Here is a 603-nt window from a genome sequence, read left to right on the forward strand (position 1 = left end):
CTTTCCGTCATCCTCAACTGCCCCATCATCGCCGCCATCTCCGTCGGTGCGCCCTTCCCCCCCCACCACATCCCGCCCACACCTCTTCTTTCCTCCTATCCTCCCTCCCCCCCTCTTCCTCCCCTCCCTTTAGAGTCTAACCACCGGTGTCGACCGCGTAATTGACAGTGTTCGACACCTCGTACGAGGACCACATCGTCCAGAAGGCCCTCGGCGGCTTCAACCTCTGCGCCCTCATATCGGCCCACTACGGCCTCTCCGACGTGTTCGACAATCTCGTGGTGCGTGGCTCTTCTTCTTCTTCTTCTCTTCTTCTTCTGCGCGCTGCTCCTCTCCCAACGCTCTCGCCTTTATGCGGCGCAGCAATGACTAAAGCACGGATGGTGGCGGGCCGCCAACACGATGCGTCCACAACAACAACAGATCTCCCTGTGCAAGTTCTCGACGCTGCTGTCGCCTCCCGGGGAGAAGCCCGTGGTCGCATTCGGCCGGAACAAGAAGGCGCAGCTCGCCACTAAGACCGTCTTTGCCATCGCCCAGCAGCACGCCAACCACTTCCGCGAGGCCTGGAAATACGTATATACTTATTTACACCCACCAGCC

The 603-nt window shown here is 59.9% G+C and overlaps 1 protein-coding gene across 1 annotated transcript in view; it reads left to right on the top strand.

Moving 5' to 3' along the window:
- Positions 1 to 603, top strand: part of ACA1_268110 (brefeldin A resistance guanine nucleotide exchange factor 1 family protein) — a gene marked incomplete at both ends in the record, with an annotated part of 952 nt that overhangs the window by 104 nt on the left and 245 nt on the right. The window contains 2 exons of the mRNA XM_004341528.1: positions 169 to 281; positions 424 to 576. Of these exons, the coding sequence (XP_004341576.1) occupies positions 169 to 281; positions 424 to 576 (266 nt within the window). The remainder of the gene's footprint in view (positions 1 to 168; positions 282 to 423; positions 577 to 603) is intronic.

The sequence above is a fragment of the Acanthamoeba castellanii genome (assembly GCF_000313135.1).
Source record: "Acanthamoeba castellanii str. Neff unplaced genomic scaffold scf7180000084770, whole genome shotgun sequence".
Classification (NCBI taxonomy): Eukaryota; Discosea; order Longamoebia; family Acanthamoebidae; genus Acanthamoeba; species Acanthamoeba castellanii.